The following is a 16,444-nucleotide window of genomic DNA, read 5'->3' as shown; positions in this document are numbered from 1 at the left end:
TGTTTACACTCCCCTCGCGCGTGACGCGGGACGCTCCCGCCTTAAAGGCGCCGCGGCGGCCGGAGAAGGGAGGGAGGAGAGGGGGAAAGAGGGGAAGAAGGAGAAGGCGGCGGCTCTCTGTTTCAGTCTGCGGATTCGCGGCACAGGGCTGCCGGCGGGAGTAGGGTATCGGGACCCAGACCTTGTCCGGAGAGCAGGCAAATTTCTATTTCCCCTGCGCTAAGTGGTGCCGCTCTGTTTTAATCGGAAAGCTTTTAAATTGGTACAATCTCAAATTTCCCCTCTCTGAACCAATGTCTTCTCCGTCTTTTGCTCGCGGTATCGCATTTCAAAGTCAGCCAAGCGGGCGAGAGACCCTGCACTTAGAACAGCCCAGATCCCAAATGGTGCAAAGCTCGGAGAGGCTGGGGTGTGTCGGACATCAACATCTGAAAGGTACCAGTGACCTTAACAAATGAAAGCAGGAACCTGAGAAGCTGTAAAAACTCTTTCATAAAAGGTGTGAATGCTTGCAAAGAGGCAGCTAAGGAACGCGCCGAAGGAGCGTGGAGTTACAGGATGGTTCCACAATGTAAATATTTAGGGGTGCAAATGTTAGAGGAGTTAAAAAGAGGGAATGAAGGTCCTAGGGTTAGCTCTGACTTTAAGCAGTGCCACTTATCAGGGCACCCCTCTAGCTGGGAGGACTTATTCTGCTTTTTAAAGCAAAGGTAGTGGACTTCAAAACAGTAAGCAGACAAACAAAAGCACTTTGTCTTTCTAAACCAAAACAGCATCGAGGCGGCCGCGGCAAGTGCGGGGGCTTTTGGCCCAACCTTTTACAGTGCTTTTAAAAACAACACAACCCAAAACTTTTAGGTGAGGGAAGAAAAGGAACCAGCTATTTCAGAGCTCTGCCTTTATTTGTCCGCATCATCACTGAGAAGCAGTCACTATTGATCCTGCTCCTGGGCAGGAAACTGCTTTTCAGTGGTTTGTTGTAAAATAGTTCAGAAATGGAAATTATACTCTGAAAATAGCCCTTATTTCAGGGACAATATTAATAAAGCATTATTAAGTTAAAGTCTGGCTTGGTCCTCAGCATTTATGCTTATTTGTATTTTAGTCTTGACAGTGAACTAGCAATGGGATTTTTTTGGTTGATGCACTGGCCTTAGTTCACTAGTTGCAAACCCTACAGTATGATTCAGAATTTTTTGAGAGAATATCAATTATATGTTTGCTTATTGGTTTAGAAAGGGAAATTTAAAGAGAGGGGGGGGGAAAAGACTGAGATCTTACCGATTTAAAAATTTTCAGATTAAAACAGAGTAGCAGAGCTTAGTACAGGAGAAATAGAAATTTAAATACCAGATACTAAGACAGTATCATACAAACAACTGCTGACTGACTTGCTGACCCAGTTAATCCATCTGCAATAATTTCACATTAGACTAGAGATACTGAAGTCGCAACTAGGAATTACAGCAAGATGTTTGTTCTGCAGAATCCTCCTGCATCATCAAACAATTCTGTGTTAACTGGAGATGACAAGTATTTCCAAAGCATTTAAAGTACCTAAAAGTTTATAATTTTTTACAAAATAAAAAAATTAATTTCATGTTAGCCAGAAATTTAGTTAATCCAAGGTCAAAATTTAAAAAATTCTACTGACATTTAACATTCTCCTACTTCTCTAAAGAACAGCATGCACTTCCTATAATTGCAGAACAAACAGCTATCTCGTGGCTGAAATCAGCAGACAAGTAAATAAACACACAACTTGAAACTCTTGTGATGGCAAATTCCGAAACTAAGATCCTATTTGCTTAATAATAATAATAATAATAATAATCCTGGAACCTTTTATTTCAAAGGAGTCCGGGAAAATGCTTGTTTTAGCAAATACTTGTTTTCAACTACTTGAAAACATACCAAGATGTCTTAAAATCTCAAAGCAAATTCCTGAGCCAGTTTTATTGCTGGAAGTAAACATATATATGATATAAAATATAGAATACAGAATATAATTGGGCCCAATGGCTTTAAATTAGACTTAAGAACAATTACTTCATTTATTTGGGGGGTGTTGTGTGATTTGTTATTTGGGTTTTTTTTTAAAACCTGTGCTAGCCAAATTTTAGAAAGAAATTAAAAATTATAGTAACAGCTGTGGGTTCAGTCCAAGCATAGTGATACAAGCAGGGCCTGTTTCAAATGGCAAACAGGCCAAAAACCACCCTCCCTTCACTTCCCTTTATCTCTGCTCTCTCTTCCTCTCACCTGATGCAACTATCTGTAGATATCAGCATCTTTCCTAGACAAGAATGTTTTAAGGTATTAGCAACCATTTTGAGATTTTTTTTCCCCCCTCTAAGAAATGTTAAGAGTATCAAAGCTAGTTATAAGCCTAGAATAAGATTACCCTTTTCTTTTTAAAAGCCTTCTCCTCTGAAAAAGATCTGCTTATATTTGACAATGGAAGCTTGTAGTCTTCCTGAAGGGGTCAGCTAACAGCAACACCTAGTCTGTTCTTTCCCTAATACTATTATTTTGGGAAACTTTCACTGAGAAATTTGGAACAGACTTAAGTATCCAAAAGATAGAAGTTCCTTTATTTCAAAAGTAAGGGGTAACTGGAAGACAATTACCTGATTTAGGAAAGGGAAGAGGATCTAAGTGCTGGGATGAAACTGGCAAAACCATCAAGGTTGTGTACTGTTCATGTAGTATCCACTCAAATAGTAATTCTTCTATTGTTACAAGGAATGAGTGTAGTCCTACCCTAAGACTGCTCCAGTGAAACCCTGAGGATCAGTGAAGGCCTGTATGATGCAAAGAACTATACAAGAATACCACCATAAGATCTTAAGATTTTACTTCACCACGAGTTTTCAAACAAAGAGATAAAAAAGTCACTTTCACAGCACACTGTGAGAATGTCACATGTAGCATCACTATATTCTGCTTGATAAAGAGCAGCATCAAAAACAGCAATCTGTTAAAAAGAAGTTGATTAGAATTTCTTAATTCTAAACCATCCCACCACATCAGTCCATCTTTAAATGTGTTGTTTTGGAGAGAAACGTTACTAGATTTTTAGTACTTTGTAAAAAATAAAGTCTGACATTAAGAATAAAAGTATGAAATAGATTGGGGAAACTAAATATTTCTAAGTGAAGCTTTTTTGCTTACAGGTGCAAAAAGAATACACAGATTTGTCTATGATTACCTTCAGGGCAAGCACATTTGATGCTCTAAACTGACATCCTAGGCAGAGACAGGATTATTACAGAGTTCTGTTTTTGGTTTGCACCGAGTTCTTGGAACCATTTGTATATTGAGTGAAGCTAACTGAACTTACTCTTTGCACCTTGGATGCAGCTGTCAGGATTTCCTGGCATGTCACCAAGGAAGTCCTCTGCAGGTTGAATTCATATCTGTTTCTCATGTAATACCCAACTGTATTTACAGAGATAGTTAGAGCCACATTCCATCTACTTCAAATGAAAAGGTCCAGACTTTTGCATATATAAATACATTAGTTTGTTAAATTAACATTTTCATACAATTGCAGTGGGTAGTTTGACTTTTCGCTTTGCCCTTGGTGGAGATGGATGAAAGGTTCACTGACATTGTGTCCATACACATTTTTAAATTAGTTTTTCAAGCTGCAATAGGAAAAAAAGAAGGGCTCTTCTCGTGTGCTTTCCCACTAAATACTTTGGATGATACAGATGATTTTTCAAATTTTTTTTTAAACTAAAACATATATAAGCTCTGAATCATGCAAAATATGACCACCTGAGCTACATCAGTCTAACGTAACTGGGAAATTGGTGAAGTTGTCAGACTGTCCAAAGTGGTAGTGACAGTCCATTCTTACAGTGCCAGCCTGATGTGTGGGACAAGTTAAAAAAAAAGCAAACCACTGAGGCATCACCATATGCTCGCTGTGTTTTCCATTTTGGTATTCCCAGCCAACCACTCTCTCTTGACATCGGTAGTTGACATTTACCACTGCACCAACATAGTTAGAAGCAGTAAATTTGTGTTTAGTTTTGTTAGCAGCTATACACTTAGTGCTATTCATCATATATAGGTGGGTCTCCATCACTTGAAAACGTTGACAGTTTCTTTCCATGATTCTGCACATGATCTTCATTCATCTTTTCCAAAGCTTCAATCTAGAGAGACAAAAATAAAACCGTGCTGAAATCATGAAACCATGCCTGCACCAAAATGCTGCTAAACAGCATTAAAAAGTAGATGACAGAGCAGGTATGTTTCAGTGATTGAAAGTACAGCTTGAAACATGTTCTCAACAAGTTACTAAAATGAGTTGCACTCCGTTATAGTTTCAAGCTACGTAACTGAAATGTACCAGTTGCAGGGAGGACTGCGTGATTCTTAGGTCTTAAGCTGTATTCCTCAAAGTATAGAAATGTCCCTTTCTCCAACTCTGAACACCTCCACTGTAACTCAGCCAATCCATCAGCATGAGAGAAATACAAGTAATACTAACATTACAAATCCACTGCAGTAATTTTTAACAGTGAAAGCTGAATACAGATATACTTCAGTGTTTTGTGCAATAGAAGTAACACAGTACAGTGGCTTATTTTGATCTTCTGATTGTTAAGTTTGGATTGCTTCCCCTTCTACTCCAGAGGAGATAATTTTGACTTTAGTCCCTAGTAACAAAAGTCTGAAGTTTAAGAAGCTGCTCAAATTCTCCTCTATGTAAGCAGCAATGTTAAATCTTTCCCATAAAACTTACAAGCACTAAAAGTGACATAAAACAAGAAGAAAAACACCACACCCTACCCCCTGGTTCCACACCACAGTCAGTAAGCAAACTGTTTTTTGCTTGATTACCTGATACATAATGATCGTGAAACTGTGACATTGTAGTCCCTTTATCTCTATCTTACTCTAAGGACCTTCCCCAGGAGTTACCTAATTTCAAGCTGCCACTTACTCCATGCAGGACTAGCATACACTGCCGTGAGTAATTGGGTAGAGTAGAATTGCCACATCGCCCTAATTTTAATTAGTAAATATAGACTGTTTGACACCCGTTTTTTTCAATATCTGATATCAGGATGCACTCCTTGAAGAGTTACAAAGGTTGAAAATTAAAAGCCAACAGTGACCAAAGATTTCCACATCCATATTTACAGTAGCATGATTTTAGGCTTGAAAATTGAAAATGCTAGCCCAAACTCTAAATTCAAATAAGTTAATATCTAAACCATGAAAATAAGCAGTAGAACAATTATTATTGTTTACCCAGCTTTCCTTTCTCTGCACAACCTTTAAGGTATGTAAGGGAAGAGAACAATGCTAGCTTTTAAACTAAAACCAGATCACTAGATTTGCCTTAATCCTGAAAGAAGCAACTAAATGCAACATGAAGCCTTTTACACTTGTGAGCAGGGGAATCAGGAAAGGGGGTGGAGAGGTCTGTCAATATGAGTTTCTGTAAACATTTGTACTGGCTGAAATACTCAAGTTTTTAAAAAGGGATGCAGAATGACTGCTGAAATTTTATTCACACACACTGATCATGCAAACTAAATGTGGAAAGTTAAGGTATTACAACAACTACTATAGCTAACCAAATTAAAATTGTTAGACAGAGAAAGCTATACCTCTGCTTGGAAGTCTACTTCATTGTCAGCTGTAATATTTAAACCTGAGACAGCATTGAAGAGTTCACGCTCATTAAGTGCTTCTGCCACACCTCCTTTCTGGAAGAACTAGTCAATATAAAAAGCACATATTAAACACTTTACCACACAGAACAAAATATTCCTTTTCCTTCCCCAAGTTACAATCACAATATTTAGTCAAAGTTACATTTTTGCTTTTATTGACCCACAAATAGAAATAACTGAAATAAGTTTTAAGTTCTAGTGGTATCATTTTACTCTTCCACACTTTTTTCCCTTTCAGAGAAGAACACCATCAGCGTGGACAATATGCAAGAGTAATCTTGTATATATGTGGTGGTGATCATTTTTTACTGAGTTGTATTAGTTGATTTTTCATTAGCTCTGAATTGATTTTTATCTTGGAAAACATTCAGCAGAACAGAAGATTGTCAGACAAAGAGGTCCTACCTGTGCAACATTCCTACAGTCTCTGAACAAAAACTCAAGTCCGTGAGGATGGGTTGGTTCTACAGACTGACTGACATCAATGAGCCAGACCTGTAGTCACAGAGAAATAGCGATTCACTTTGTATTAAAATTTCACATTGGAGATAATGTCCAAAGGAGGGCAATGAAGATGGTGAAGGGCCTTGAGGGGAAGCTGTATGAGGAGCAGCTGAGGTCACTTGGTGAGGAGACTGAGGGGAGACCTCATTGCAGTCTACAGCTTCCTCATGAGAGGAAGAGGAGGGACAGGCACTGATCTCGTCTGTGGTGACCAGTGACATGACCCAAGGGAATGGCCTGAAGTTGTGTCAGGGGAGGTTTAGGTTGGATATTAGAAAAAGGTTCTTCACCCAGAGAGTGGTTGGGCACTAGAACAGGCTCCCCAGGAAAGTGGTCACAGCACCAAGCCTGAGGGAGTTCAAGAAGCATTTGAATAATACTCTCAGGCCCATAGTGTGACTATTTGGGATGGTCCTGTGCAGGGCTAGGAGTTGGACTCCATGATCCTTGTGGGTCCCTTCCAACTCAGCATATTCTGTGATTCTGTGAAACATTTCCTCCCCTCATTAAGAACACGCTCACCTTCCCATCATGCCAAAGCATGTTGTATTCACTCAGATCTGCATGGACCAGGTTGCACTCCCTATACAACTGCTGCATCATCTGCAAGGAACCAAATTAATGAAAGAAGTATGCTATACTCCACATAAATATTGCTTGTGTGACTATAGAATAAACAAACAAACAAAATGCCTTTCCCCAACCAACTGACTTAATTTACATAATTTTTACCCAAGTCTTCAATAAATTTCCACACAGGGAATCGCAGTTTTGGTACTCTGCCAGCAAACTAAGCTTTTATCACTGAATTTAGCTTTGGCAAGTCTGAGGAATTAGTCTGGTAAACTCAGGTCAGCTCTGCCAATCAGTCCAAGTGCACGAAACAGATAAACACATTCTCTAGATATACATGTCATTTTCACTGCTATCACATAGGAAAGAAGTCTCAGAGTTGTAGATGCTGAATCCTAACCAGCATACATATTCATTTAAAACATGGTTGTGTTGCTCACTGGTCTCACAATTTGAGGCCTAGACTATATTACCAACATGCAAGGTTGGTTGGCTGGTTCAATTTTTTAATTTCTATAATGGAATAGTGAGTGGACAGTTAGCAGGTACGTTTGAACCAATTACAGCAGAAAATAGAAAAATCCACTGTGCAATATTCTAACTCATTCTTTGAAAGTGCTTAAGCCTTGTAAATTATGTGTTTGGTAAAGACACATAATAAGAGAATTTTATAAACCACATGCTGCTTCTATAAAAGGACTACTTGCTCATAATTCCTCTACTGCCAAGTATCTGTCATCAAGTCCCAACATGTCTTCCACTCAGATTAAGATTAAATTTAAATATCTTTTTTTAGTGGATAATTTTTTATTTATTCTAAGTCACACATTAAACAGCAGCAAAATAAGACTTTGAACTTCATATCTTGGAAGTGATGCAAGCATCCTAAAAAGTAAATAAATGATGATTTGTCCTTTAAATTATTCACCTAAAAGAAAACACAACCCAGAATTGGAGGAGAAATCAGCATTGTCTTACATTGAGAGTCTGATAGTAGGCCTTTTTCATGTCTTCACTACTAAGTGTTACATCCTTTAGTTTAGGAGCTGGGATTTGATCTTTGCCAATGAAAGACATAACCAAGACGTGTTTCTTAAGGATAACCACTTGAGGACAAGGAATTCCAGCATTTTGCATTCTGTGGATCAGAAAATAGATACTGATTTAGAAAAACAAAAGCCCCAAGACCATATAGTTCTAGTTCCTGCTTGCTCATTTCCAATCTGAGAGTGTGTAAGAAACTCGATCCAAAATAAAAAAAGTCTTTGAAATAGAGAGAATTGAAAATTGAATAAATATATTTATTTCACATAGGAAAATTCAGATCCTAAAGTCATAAGTGAGTCTAAGAATGCTCACTGAACACTTTTACAACTAGAGCCTGCTAACTTCACGGGCTTGTAAACTGTGCTGCCAAATCACTGAAGATGCTGACAACTCATTAAACTGTAAGAAACCAGAGGCTTTTTCAATCTATGGCACATTGTATATTATTTTGACCTAAAAAACAAATCTAAACTTCTACCCAGACATAGTGTATCTTCCTTACACAGAGAAGGCATTTGACAACGACCCTTGATTTTTTTTCTTTACCTTGTTAAGTTATGCATTTCTTTCTCAGCCCACATACGAATAATCTTTCGTGGATTCAATTTACTGAAGCGGTCTTTAAATCTATAGTCATCCTTGATGTATTTGTCACGGTTCTTGAATTCATTAAGAGTTGTTTTAAACACTTTGATGGCACATTCCGGAGGAATAACTTTATCTTCAGTTGCACTTCTCGTGGAAAAAGTCAAATATATAACAAAGTTAACTATTTGCATCTTTACAACCAAATGCATGCTTTTGTTTTTTTTATATAATACAAGATACAGCAATTTTTAATATAAGAGGTCTGACTTTCTATCAAATCTAGAAGCCAACTCAAGTTAAGTTTATAACAATTCTATGATTAAACTTGCATATGAATGTTTGGGTTTTGGCATTTTGATTATATGTTGCTTATCAAACACGTTACCTCTCCCAGTTTGGTAATATTTTACTTAAATGTCATAGCTAATAACAGCCCTGTTAATGGATATACCTGCTACAAGAATTTACAGGTGAAAATAGTCTTCCCTTAGAACAATAATAGTAGCATCATAGTATTTTGTAAAGCACCACAAAAATATTAAATAGTACCAGGCAAAAGAACACTCCTGAACATCATTGAAGCAACGGTCAAGTTAAAAAAAAAAAAGGGCACAGCTTTTCTCCCCAACTCCAACTTACAACTTACCTCTATCTTGACATCTCTAAATCGATTATCTGTATTTGGGTTTTATTATTTCTTTCTCAAACACCACTAATTTAAAGTGAGCTAAATGTACTACAATCACTACTAATGTATTATAATCCTTCCAGTGTGGCAGCTTTTACAACTGGACTCTTGCATGACTCACAAAGTGAACAGCATCCCAACACTATGCTCAAGGAAACCCTAAAGTAACAAACAGCACCTCCACTGAGCTGCACAGATGGAGCTGACCATACAGCGATCTGTACAGAAAGACAATCTTCAGGTAGCCTAATACCATCATGACACCTCTATAATCTGGTGCAGGTTGGTGGAAAGAGTTCCTCAAAAATCTCCAGACTTCTTTTTTATAAAAGGAGTACATCTGTTCCTACAGAAAGGCAGGCGGATGTGTCCCCATTCATTAAATGGACTCCAAGGAGGAAAGTGGGGATTTTTTTTACTTCATGGTTGGTACCATTTGGTTTTTAGATTTATTATTATTATCTGCATACATATGAATACAGACTTTAAAGGCTTGGAAATAAAAAAGCTATAAAAGGAGCTGTTTAAATATTTCTGTGGTTTCTGCTTTTTAAATCATCTCTGGTACTTAAAGCTACCATCAGTAACAACAACATACTTACTTTCCTCCATAGGCATGAAAAACAACAGATTCTTTTCCTGTGCTGATGCAGCCTGTGATGGTCTCCAGCATCCCAGCATTGACCATCTTGTACAGAAGTAAACGTGTTTTAGGATCCACTGCTTTCTCCTACAGGAAGGAAATTAATAGTCAATTCATTAAAATAATTCTTTGTTTTACAGCGAATTTAGGATATTTATACACCACAAGATTTCAACTATGTGGAAAGAATAATGTAATAATAAAATTCTATCAGCTGATAAAGAGGAAGAAAAACCAAACTGAAATAAACAGATGAAGCAAAATCAGTCTGCTCCAGGACTGTCATCTTAAGATTTAACTCTCAGGTTCCTTATCAGCTGTGTAACACATACAGTATTTTACCAATTCCACACAGACTCAACAGCACTTTCTACAGTGTTTTCAAGGTCTTTACAAATCATAAATCAAAATATCCTAAATATTGTATTTCTTTGATATCAGTAATAATAAAGAAAAGCATAACACTCAGATTTGAAGAACTCCACAGCAGGAATCACCAGAGGCTCTACTCTAAAAATCACCCATAAAGCCTATCAACTGACTTCCTAAATTATTAAGTCAGTTTAGTTGGTCACCTCATCTTCCTGGAGCTTGCTATGAAGACAGATATTTGGAGCCAGAGGGTTGAACTGCAGAGGATTAGTCCTCTGGATAGTTTCTATAAATAACTTCCAGCCAGTTTATTCATTATAGCTGATTAAATTTAGAAAGACAAAAAGAAAATGGAAGGTGCTTGCTCTTACTTTGATATGGCTCTCACAATAATGCAGCTCAAATAAAAACAGCCTTTTTCTAGGAGCTGGCTGATAACATCTCCTTCAGCAATGTTAGTATAATATTTCTTAACTGTTTTACTAAAAATGGAATGTTTCAAGAAGTTTCCAAAGCAGTGTTCAGCTATTACACAAGATAAAAAGTATATAGAGAAAATTTATTAAAAACATACAGCAGTGGAGTGCTCCTTCTTTTCATGGAGCCTTGCACTTCGACGTTCCTCAGAGTATGCATGTTGCTTTAAGGCATTGAAGACTTGATTGGACAGCTTTAAGTCCATCCCAATTCCATCCCCAACTTGGAATTCAGGTGCAAACTACAAGTAGAAATAATAGAAATTTAAGCATTGTTATGAGCAGACACCAAAAGTTGGCACAAACAGACGTTTCTCATTCTGATTTGGAAATACCCAGGGTAGATTAGGACCTATGTGAAACCCACTTTGTGTAATGTTGTCACTACGTTAAAAAACATATTGCTTTCAACTCAGAACTCAAAGTTCTACCCAAATTGATATGAGATTACCTAACATCCTGCAAAAATAGCACTTGCAGCATTTCCTTATTTGCAGAAGTTGCACCACATACCTTAAAGAAAATGGAAAGCATGTGCTATAGATAAACAGACTGAAAAGCTGTAAATCAATTATTTGACTGAAAATAAGTTACTTGGCTCATCAGACGAAATTAATTAAAGAAAGGAGGTTACACAACAGCTATGCCTTTCAAAAGTAGCTTCAATGTTTTATTTGCCTGTGTGCCAAACTTGCTGATAGTTTTGTTTCGCCAAAACAGTTCTGTGCAAATTCTTGAATCATGGTCAATAACAAACTATTATTAAACAGAAAACCCACACAACTCAAACTGCCAATTTGAATAACTAAACCAAACACTACGTTGCTTTGATTTGATGGGAAAAAAAAAATCAGCATCTTATCCAGTAGCACACATGGACAAGCATTAGTTCTTTGGCTGAATTGCAGCATTCCAGTTTTATACACAAAATAAATTTCCCGAAGTTTTCACTTACATTTTCCATGCGAGCAGTGTTCTTTCTTCCACATACCACTTCATCATGTTTAGTAGTAATATCTTTTCCTTTTCCTATGAAACCCCTTCTCGGTGTGGTAGTAGGTTTATCTGCCAGCAGTGAGAAAAATAAATCAAAATTTACACCAAAACATAACTTATGCTCACAAAGGTCCCACAATGTCCAAAAATGTAACATAATTTCAGATTACTTCAATTGTATGATCTTAATGAAGCCTTCTCTTATCCTAAGCATGACAGCTTTTTGCTATGTTATGACTTACTTCTGTATCTTCTCTGGGGTATCAGACACCTTTTTGGCATATTAAGACAGGAATATTCAATGTTGTGTGAAGATGATATTGACCCTAGCCAAATGTAGATGACAGATATGCCCATCTCAGAATACTTTCCATGTACAATAGTTATTTAGCCAGATTCAGCCACTGAAGCCAATATACTGGCAGACAGAAGCCTGAAATTACCTGCCCAACCATCTGCTGACACCTCCCAATGAGGTGTCATTGCTTTTACATACCACTGGTATACCTCCTTACATTCAAAGAAAACTTGATTTAACTATGTCATATTCTTAGGCCTATGAACTGAAGAAACTGTATTGCTTAAAACTGTCACATACCTGCTCTGTAAGGATCATGACGGGTATCTTGCCAATCAACCTCATCCTCTGAGCTGTCGCTGTCATAGGGATGCACCTTCCGATAATTTTCAAAGGATATGGAGACTTGAGAAAGAAAACAAGTAAGTATGTCAATGATTATCAGGGATTTGCTACTTCCTCACAGCTCTGCCAACTTAAACAGAGTGCCAAGAATATCTCCAAAGCAAAAATATTTCTTCTGATGAAGGTACCTTTGCTATCTCCATTGATCTTCTTCTCTTCACGCCGAAGCTGTGCATCATATTCCCTATCAAATTCCATCTGCAGCATCTGAGCTAGCATTAGGTCACTAGAAGTGTCAATATTTTCTCCTGTAATAAATGGACCTTCAGCAACACTATGTGAGATGAAAGCAGAAATTTTAAAAAGTTAAACTCAGTACTGTAAGCATAAACCACTGCTTTGTATCATTTCATCACGCTATACAAAAGACTTCATGTAGAGCTGCACAGAAAGGAATGGATCTTAGCTCTCCACCTCCCCTTCAAGCCAACACTAAATATTAATAGACCATGACTTCATTTCTCTCTGCCACTTTTTACGATGGAAACATTACTTGAACTTTCACTTGCTTACCATTCTATAAGAAGCATTAAGCACTATTTTTAAGGTGTCCTTCACCAAAAAAAAGGCAGCATACAGGTGTATGTGTGTGTGTACATATTTATATGTTTTGTAAATAAAAACAAACCTGCAAATAGTGTCACTTTGCTTTGCTCTGCTTCACAGGAAAGACTGCAGTAAAAATTTTTATAAGTTTAGAACTAGTAAGCTCTTGGCCCTTGTTTAGAGCTTTCAAGTAGTAGGAGGATACAGGTGATATACCTGACAGTTCTTGAAATAACATTTTAAACTGTTAAAAGAAGTCTCTAAAAGGGTAGGAAAAAATCCCCATTTCTGAGATTTCTCTAAACATAGCTTACAGACTGGGTTAATGCACCCAGAAAATGCATTGAAAACACGAGGAAAAAAGGAAGGGCAACAGAGAAGAGAATCTAAGGAAGATTTTTAACTGGGGGAAGCCATCTTCACTGAAAAGATCTGAAGAAGCAGAGTTAGGAGGTAACAGGCAAAGCATTTGCCATATTGCTATGCACTAAGCACACTGTAAGAAAACGCACAAGAGAGAGAAGATGGCAGCACAGCTATGGAGATCACTAATCCAGGGCTCGAACTTACGCAACCACTTCAGGAAAAGCAGCATTTTCCTCTTCCAGCTGCAGTTCTTTTGCCAGCTGTTCACTCATTACATCAGCAAGAGAACATGATATTGATGTTGTGTTAGGGGCTCCCCACGGACACTGTAAATAAGCATTTTATTAAAATCAGCAAGATTTGTAAAGTGACAACACAATAATCAGGATAATTAGCTATCGCTGGCACCAAAATAAGCTCACATAATCTTGTAAGAGCTTGTCTTCTACAGATACTTGGGGAACTACTCAAAGAGTAGTTTCATAAACTCAGTAGGGAGAACTGGGGTTGAAACTGGGGTTGGTAGTCACTAATCGGGGTAGGAAACAGTCAGTTTGTCGGTACTCTCTGAAGACGGGGTAAAGCCTTCTGAGAAAGTTTGCTTATAAGTGTACACACTTGTATATCTATGTAAACTTCTCCTGGAATAACACAACCGTAATAGCTTATGCGCAGTTTCCTCCCCCGTTTTTAGGGCCCTGAAAAGACAGCCGTCATAAAACATCCCCTCAAAACTGCAGAAGCACACACATAACCTCGCTGAGGAAGGCGGCGGCTGGGAAGTGACGAATCCAAGCAAGCTGTGACTCACTGCCTACCGCCGTGATAACCAAGCTCGCTTAGCTCCAATTCCCTGCTCGCCAGCAGAGCTTGGAGAGAAGCAACGCATTTATCAGGCTGCCACAGCAGCCCCCTCCAGCAAGGAGATAATTGCCGGTAGCAGCAAGAACGCCATTCCTCGTCCATCGCTGCTCGGGTGGCTCTGCCAAGTGACCGTGACCCTGGCGGTGCTGACACCGCCCCGCAGCGCCCTCTCCACGGCCTCAGTTCTCCCCCTCCTCCACGAGCTCCCCGGAGCCCGGACAGCGGCGGCGGCCCCGCAGCGGCCCCGGGCTGCCGGCACAGCGCTCACCTTGCTCTGCCAGGCGGGGCCCGGACCGGCGTCGGGGGCGGCGGCGGCGACTCCCACCGAGTCCATGGGGCACACAGGGGCGGGCGGGGGGCGGCAGGAACGGGGTCTCTCTTCGGGGCAGCGACGCTCCGACTGCGAAATCTTCCGGGTCCTTCCCGGTCCTCCCTGGCCGTCACGGGCCGTCAGGCGGCCCATTGGCCGCCGGCTCGGGCATCGCCCGCCTTTCCGCTGATGTCAGCGGGGCGGTGGCGTACGGAGCCTTCGGTAGGGCCGGCCCGTGGTTCCGGCTCCCCGCCCCGTCCCGCCAGGCGGGCCCAGAGGGCTGAGGGACAGCGCCGGGCACCGGAGCTGGGCTGCCGGCAAAGCGAACGGGGGGAGTTAAAGAGCTGATGTTTGGTTTTATCTCAGGAAGTAACCGAGGGAACCGTGGAAAAAAGCCAAACCAAACCAAACCAAACCATGAGCGAACGGCAAAACAAATGGATGGAGTCCAGAGAAGGGCAACGAAGCTGGTGAAGGGTCTGGAGCACAGGTCCTGTGAGGAGAGACTGAGAGAGCTGGGGTTGTTTAGCCTGGAGAAGAGGAGGCTCAGGGGAGACCTCATCACTCTACAACTCCCTGAAAGGAGGTTGTAGCCAGATGGGGGTCGGGCTCCTCTCCCAAGCAGCAAGTGACAGGACAAGAGAACATAGCCTTAAGCTGCACTAGGGAGACTTAGGTTGGACATTGGGAACAATTTCTTCCCAGAAAGGGTGATTAGATACTGGAATGGGCTGCTGAGGGAGGTGGTGGGGTCACCGTTCCTGGAGGTGTTTAAGGAAATACTGGATGTTGCACTTAGTGCCATGGTCTAATTGACACAGTGGTGTTGAGTCATCAGGTTGATTCAATTATCTCAGAGGTCTTTTGCAACCTAATTGATTCTGTGAAATTAAATAGGCGATGTTCGTTTTTATCTCAGGGAGTAACAGAGGGAATGGAAAAAAAACCCCAAAGCAAACCATAAGCAAACAGTTTAATCCCAATCCCATACCTCATGGTAAATACAAAATTAAATATTTTCTATGTGACCTACCACCTCTTACACCTCAATTTTATACATAATATTTTTCTGGAAAATAGTATTGTGATTTAAATGCCCTCTTTCCAGGACAGGGGCAGCAGAATGGCATTTTGCAACAACACAGATGCTGTTTAGGTCTTCTTGGGCAAGTTTCCCAACGAGAAGGAAACAATGCCTAGAACCCTCAGGCCTGGCTCACCTCCAGTTGTTGAAGGTATCTATCAACAGTTGTAGACAAATGTGCCATCACAATTGCCATCAATAACCTGAAAAACAACCTAGCAAAGTTGGCTGGCTCCAAGAGCAGAAGTGGTAAGGAATTGCATAGCTCCTGTGGCATCTCCCAGCCTGCTCAAAGTTCTGGGCTACACATTTACCAAAGCCCATGCTGCCAGGCAGGCCCAGCAAAAGCCACTCTCATCAACTCTCAGGCATGCAAGAATCAGCTTCATCAGCCAAAGTTCATCTAATTTGTCTTTAGCAACCTGCAGTGATGTAACACAGTGCAATATCCCAAGACAATTTGTTCAGTGTTCATTATTGCAGGAAATCCCCGACTAAAAAACAAAACATTTGGAAGGTGGCAGGGACCCAGGTTGTAATGTACAACCTGCAGGTACGACACAAGCTTGTGCCATGGAGACATTATAGTGTCATAATATCATTTAGGTTGGAAAAGACCTTTAAGATCATCAAGTCCAACTGTTAACCCAGCACTGCCAAGTGCCTGGCGAGGGTGGCTTTTTCTGGTGATAAGTACCAGTGTGGTTGTTTTCCATTCTGCGCTTAGCCGTGGCAGAAAGGGATTATTTCTTTGCCTTTTCAGCTGCCTTTTTGGGATGTGAAGATTGCTGCCATGCCCCCTTCAATCTTCTTTGTCTAAATTTAAGAGTTTTATAAATGAGCAGAATATCAAAGCAGTGTCCTGCTGCCCTGGGAAAATCATTGTTCTTGCACAGCTGTGCAAGCACTGATTAAGAAAATGGGTTTTGGTAGTTTTTTATTCAAACAGTGACTTAATATTCCTATATCTTGTTATTAAGTTTTT

The 16,444-nt window shown here is 39.8% G+C and overlaps 1 protein-coding gene across 2 annotated transcripts; it reads right to left on the bottom strand.

Annotated features, from left to right (window-relative positions):
* Window positions 1–2,840: 2,840 nt before the first annotated feature.
* RIOK3 (RIO kinase 3) lies at window positions 2,841–14,856 on the bottom strand. 2 transcript variants are annotated; one of them, XM_051775268.1, is made up of 13 exons: window positions 14,334–14,856; window positions 13,406–13,527; window positions 12,418–12,563; window positions 12,185–12,289; window positions 11,546–11,655; window positions 10,689–10,832; window positions 9,702–9,829; window positions 8,370–8,558; window positions 7,755–7,914; window positions 6,726–6,806; window positions 6,105–6,194; window positions 5,634–5,741; window positions 2,841–4,166 (listed from the first exon to the last, which is right to left on the bottom strand). In XM_051775268.1, the coding sequence occupies exons 1-13, from the start codon at window positions 14,526–14,528 to the stop codon at window positions 4,065–4,067; spliced, it is 1,680 nt and encodes a 559-aa protein (XP_051631228.1). In that variant the 5' UTR covers window positions 14,529–14,856; the 3' UTR covers window positions 2,841–4,064. The 2 variants fall into 2 exon arrangements, with proteins under 2 accessions (XP_051631228.1, XP_051631231.1); XM_051775271.1 differs by having other exon boundaries at window positions 8,370–8,555; window positions 14,334–14,850.
* Between the last annotated feature and the right edge of the window lie 1,588 nt (window positions 14,857–16,444).

This window comes from Manacus candei, unplaced genomic scaffold (assembly GCF_025592945.1).
Source record: "Manacus candei isolate 608988 ecotype Guabito, Panama unplaced genomic scaffold, ASM2559294v1 h1tg000008l, whole genome shotgun sequence".
Taxonomy (NCBI): domain Eukaryota; kingdom Metazoa; phylum Chordata; class Aves; order Passeriformes; family Pipridae; genus Manacus; species Manacus candei.
Note: the sequence above shows the minus strand (reverse complement) of the source record. Positions and strands in the feature narration are given on the sequence as shown.

Coding starts and splice junctions, on each gene's coding strand:
- RIOK3 (XM_051775268.1), bottom strand. CDS start 14,528: ATGGGCCGCCTGACGGCCCGTGACGGCCAGGGAGGACCGGGAAGGACC. Junction 10,833..11,545: donor ACACTGCTCGCATGGAAAAT/GTAAGTGAAAAC, acceptor TTCTACTTGTAG/TTTGCACCTGAATTCCAAGT. Junction 6,807..7,754: donor CCTACTATCAGACTCTCAAT/GTAAGACAATGC, acceptor GGTTCCTTGCAG/ATGATGCAGCAGTTGTATAG.